Source organism: Diachasmimorpha longicaudata, chromosome 1, assembly GCF_034640455.1.
Source record: "Diachasmimorpha longicaudata isolate KC_UGA_2023 chromosome 1, iyDiaLong2, whole genome shotgun sequence".
NCBI lineage: Eukaryota > Metazoa > Arthropoda > Insecta > Hymenoptera > Braconidae > Diachasmimorpha > Diachasmimorpha longicaudata.
Window position 1 is genome coordinate 13,968,821 of NC_087225.1, and position 4,339 is coordinate 13,973,159.

The 4,339-nt window shown below is 39.6% G+C and overlaps 1 protein-coding gene across 1 annotated transcript in view; it reads right to left on the reverse strand.

Moving 5' to 3' along the window:
- The window catches only part of LOC135164118 (RING finger protein 17-like), a 93,477-nt gene that overhangs the window by 3,681 nt on the left and 85,457 nt on the right, over positions 1-4,339 (reverse strand). Inside the window, exons 5-9 of the mRNA XM_064124197.1 lie at positions 3,761-3,982; positions 2,586-2,716; positions 1,556-2,021; positions 381-1,041; positions 111-283 (exon numbers count right to left, since the gene is read on the reverse strand). Coding sequence (XP_063980267.1) covers positions 111-283; positions 381-1,041; positions 1,556-2,021; positions 2,586-2,716; positions 3,761-3,982 — 1,653 coding nt within the window. The remainder of the gene's footprint in view (positions 1-110; positions 284-380; positions 1,042-1,555; positions 2,022-2,585; positions 2,717-3,760; positions 3,983-4,339) is intronic.

Here is a 4,339-nt window from a genome sequence, read left to right on the forward strand (position 1 = left end):
GAATGGGGATTCAAAGACTATCATCGATGTTTTTACAGGATGTCAAGGGGGCTGTTGGGTGCTAGGACAGATGGGTTGAGGAGGGCTTTGGGGGAGGGGGGGTTACTTACCCTGGTGGCAGCCTTCATGTACAGAGTATCCAATTGACGTAGCGAGCTGTATTTGATGATCTCTGTGAAGCCGTAGTCCACGTAGAGGACTTCGACGTTTTGATTGCCTGGAGTTGCCACTACCACTGCACGATACCATGTCTTTGATGAGGAACGAGCGGCACAAATGAGACCTAAAAAAATGTTTATATCTATCAATTGGAAAATTTCCTGAAAGCGTGCCGCTAGAATTTATTGAGGGCGTGAATTTGACACGGGCTGACTCCTTACCAATCTCAGGAGTGTAAATTTTTCCCCTGATGTGTTTATTCCTGTCGTAATCTCTCTGCAGATCGGCCATCATCTTATTGAAAGTTGACTCCATGTAGCTGCTTTTCTTCACGTACATGCAGTTCGGGGTTGCGTCATCATTAGAATATTCCGTCAACACGACATGTGTGAAAGTGTCCTGCTCGAACCAATCATAGTGGAGTGCAGCTAAAGCCGCAGGATTAATGCTGTAGAGTTTTTCGTGGGTAGTGAACTCCCCGAGACCGAGGAAGATGAGGTGATCGCGAATGGACTGGGCGTACCACTTCTTCTTGTTGGGACAGAGCACATCGATTCCGTGAGAGCTTTCCTCGTACGTTCTCATGGTCAGACTCTCCCCTTCTGCAAACTTAATCACCTCCAACATGGCCTCACGAGCTGCTGGCTCCCAGTTGACCTTGCCCTTGGGTTTGATGTCATAGAGAGATCGATTTTTGGCTAGTGGATCGATTGTTCTGAGGGACTCTTCGAGTTCTCTGATGTTCTCGTGAAGAACACCTTTTTCTCGCGGTCCAAGATCGATGAATTGTACGTCGTAGGTCTTCACATTGTTTTCGAGATCGACAGTAACTCCGACGACTGAGGCTCTTTGCCAAATACCTCCACTCTTGACAGCATAATTCTAAAAGAGTGTGTTTCTAATTTGTTTAATCAGGCACAAGAGAGTCTGTTTTTTTTTTATAAATGGAAAATGTAATTGTAAATGAAATTTCTACATTTGATTTTTCATTAAATTCATTGATCCATCGTATTTATTTGGGAAAAAAATATATTAAAATTCCCTCAATTTTTCATGTAATTTCCCAATTCGGTTATCCATTAAAAATGAAAAAATATTTTTCATGTGAATATAAAACTTTCATTACATACTTTTCAGAGTTTTATATTGTCCGGGCTCCCAATAAATTGTGGTATATCAGTTTCATCTGTTGTTAAATTCCCCCTTTTTATTATTCATTTAAATTGGAAAAATATTTTTTAATTGGAATATAAAAATGTTATTACAAATTTCTCAAAGCTTTATATTGTCAGATATCGCAGCAAATACCTGTTTATCGATGTGCTTGCCTCAACCTGCTGTTAAATTGCCTTTTTCATTATTCATTAAAATTGAAACATGTTTGTTCACTACAAACCTTTCGAAGTTTTATCTCGTCGGGTATCGGGAAGTCATCGTAGGATTTCAGTTTCTCCTGGAGAGTTATCCATTTGCTCCCCTCCGAGGCATAACGAATGTAGAAGGACGCGGGGGAGTCGATGTGGGTAATGTAGACATCGAAGTAGTGCATTCGGTTTAAGCTGTCCGGAAAGAGGGGGCTCAATGCCTGTGCAGGACAGACTGTCTCCGTTTCGGTTGGAGGAGGTGTGCCGGAGGACGTCAGGGATGATAGAGAGGTGAAGGACTGGGCGGTTATTTTCTCGTGGAAGTTGTCCATCTCGAAGAGGGCAGGAATCGAGGCTAAATCTGAGGATACGTCTGGAAGGAATTCAACGGGAACATATATCCGGGGAAGAAGGTGAACTGAGGAGGGTATCGCCTCCACCTCTAGGCGACAATGCCTCTCCATGCAGGCGACAATGTCCAGCAAATTTGATTGAAATCTGGAAAAGATGTTGAGGAAGGCTCATATCATAGTCTCATAGAAACATTTATCAAATAATTATATAATTTGGGCCAATTCCATTCATCTTCTAAATTGCAACAATACGAGAAGTGTATATGAGTCATCGGAAAATAATTTTGTGACTCAAACAACTTGCAAAAGATCAACGTGAATGTCAGAATACTAATTGATTATTATCTTTTAACAACCGATCGTTACCTTTAAATTATTGTCAATAAAGTAACCTCATTCAGTAGATTATTCCACAGGAGAAGAGAATAATTGAGTAGGCGAACAGAAAAATGGCGAAGAAAGAACTTAATTGTGCTTTAAATAAAAATTAAAAAGAACCATTTCGAAAATAAAATTCAAGTTCTGCAGAAATGGTCGGTCACACATATGTCAAGTGGAAAACCACCGCCAGCTTTATCACCTTCACCTCGAAGGACTATCTCCCCTCTTCCAGAGGTGCAGCAACAAGAATCTCCTTGTTCCATATAATGCAAATAAAAATCAAAACTCGGTTATAAATAATGAGATGATAAGGATTAAAAGTACTCACTTGATGGTCTCCGATGTATGAGTTTTTTGGTTGTGCACAAAGTGGCATGGACTCTGTGCAAGAGAGAGTAGTTTTTTAATGATTTCGGGTAGATTCACGTGGTTGAAATGTTGTTGCACTGAGGTGGCCACCTAATAATCAAAAAAATTGATGAGTATTCGCATTGAAAAAATCCAAAAGGATTTGCAGCCCTCATAATTATTGAATTATTATATACTAAATGAGGAATGATTGTACGGAGAGGATTAACAATTTTTCTCCATTCTCCGTGGTCAGCAATAAATAATGTTAATTTTCTAATTTGTGCCGCTTCTTCATTTCTTCCTGACACTCAATTGCTATCGGAGGATTCTTAGACAGATAGGGGCATTTTAATTTAAATTAGAGAGAAAAATAGAGTGTTTAGGAATTAGTTGAAAGGTCGTAATCTTTAAAAGTAAAGATTTCATAACTATTTAATGAAACTTCCTCAAAATAAACACTTTCTATTCCTCCCATTTCCAAAATATTTCCCAATGGTTCGAAAATTAATTGGAATTGGATATCGATCCCATCTAACGAATTAATTTAATTTCATTGAATGGAGTTCAATTTTATCAATTTTATTAGCCCTTTAAATGAAATCTTAAATTGTTTTCTGAAAATGCAGACTGTTTGGACAATTGTAAAGCTGAAATGCTATTGATAAGAAGATATTCTATATTGTTCTTTCACTCGCTGCGGAGAATCAAACTTCTTCGACAACAGCCCGTTTGAAGAGAACGTAATGGCTTGCAGAAAATCTGTTGTCACTTCTCAATGAAATCGATTATCCCTGGAATTATGACATGAACAATCGACATGACGTAGAATTTCTATTGAAGTTGAAGCTCCATTCAATTGCCTTTCAACTGGCTCGTCATCCTGACAGCGAATGATATTAGAAACTAATGATCAAGACATACTCCTCGCGACCTTCAGTTTTCATCATAATTCCGTAATTAACGACCATTCACTCGCAATTTATTGAAATCAACATTTGAATCAAATTGTCACAACAAAGTGAATCTACGAAAATGAATCCATCAATTTGAGCTGAAACCTGGAATGTAGACCATTAAAATTAAAACTCATTACCAGACAGGCCCAAAATTTAAAATTTAATCCAAGGTTGAACTAATTCAAAGAAAACTTACCAAAACACCAGCCTCGAGTTGCTTCTCACATTCCTGAAGCGCATTCTGCACCTCGTGTAAATTCTTCTCGTTTTGATGCATCTGTGCGCGAATTGTCTCAATCATTCTTTCCTCAATATTCTGAAGGACACCATGAAGATGCACGAAATGCTGGTTGATCTCTGCCTCAACGTTAGCTATGCTCTTCGCCTCATGAGGTGCCTCCAGGGCCTCAGCGACTCTCTGAAATCCCCAACAAAAAAGCCAAAGGCTTAAGCGACAAAGGCATAAGAAAGATGAGAAACACCTCATTGAATTTAATTCATTAAACCGAAAGGAGAGAGGAAAATCATAGGCCTGTTCTGTTCAGTTCTGTTGTATTGCATGAATAAGACTCTCGAGAGAGGTGAGAGGCCTCGGAGGAGTAAAAACGAGGACAGCAGCCTCTTCATCCTTCTCTCGGGATGGCCTCTCGCAAGACGACAGCGAGTGGAAATACTCAAGTGAAGAAAAAAAAAAGCTACAAGGTGGGGTAGGAGGGGATAGGCCGGTACCAAAAGACACTCGAGTCGTGCCTGGTGAATTGGAATGGCAAGGGAA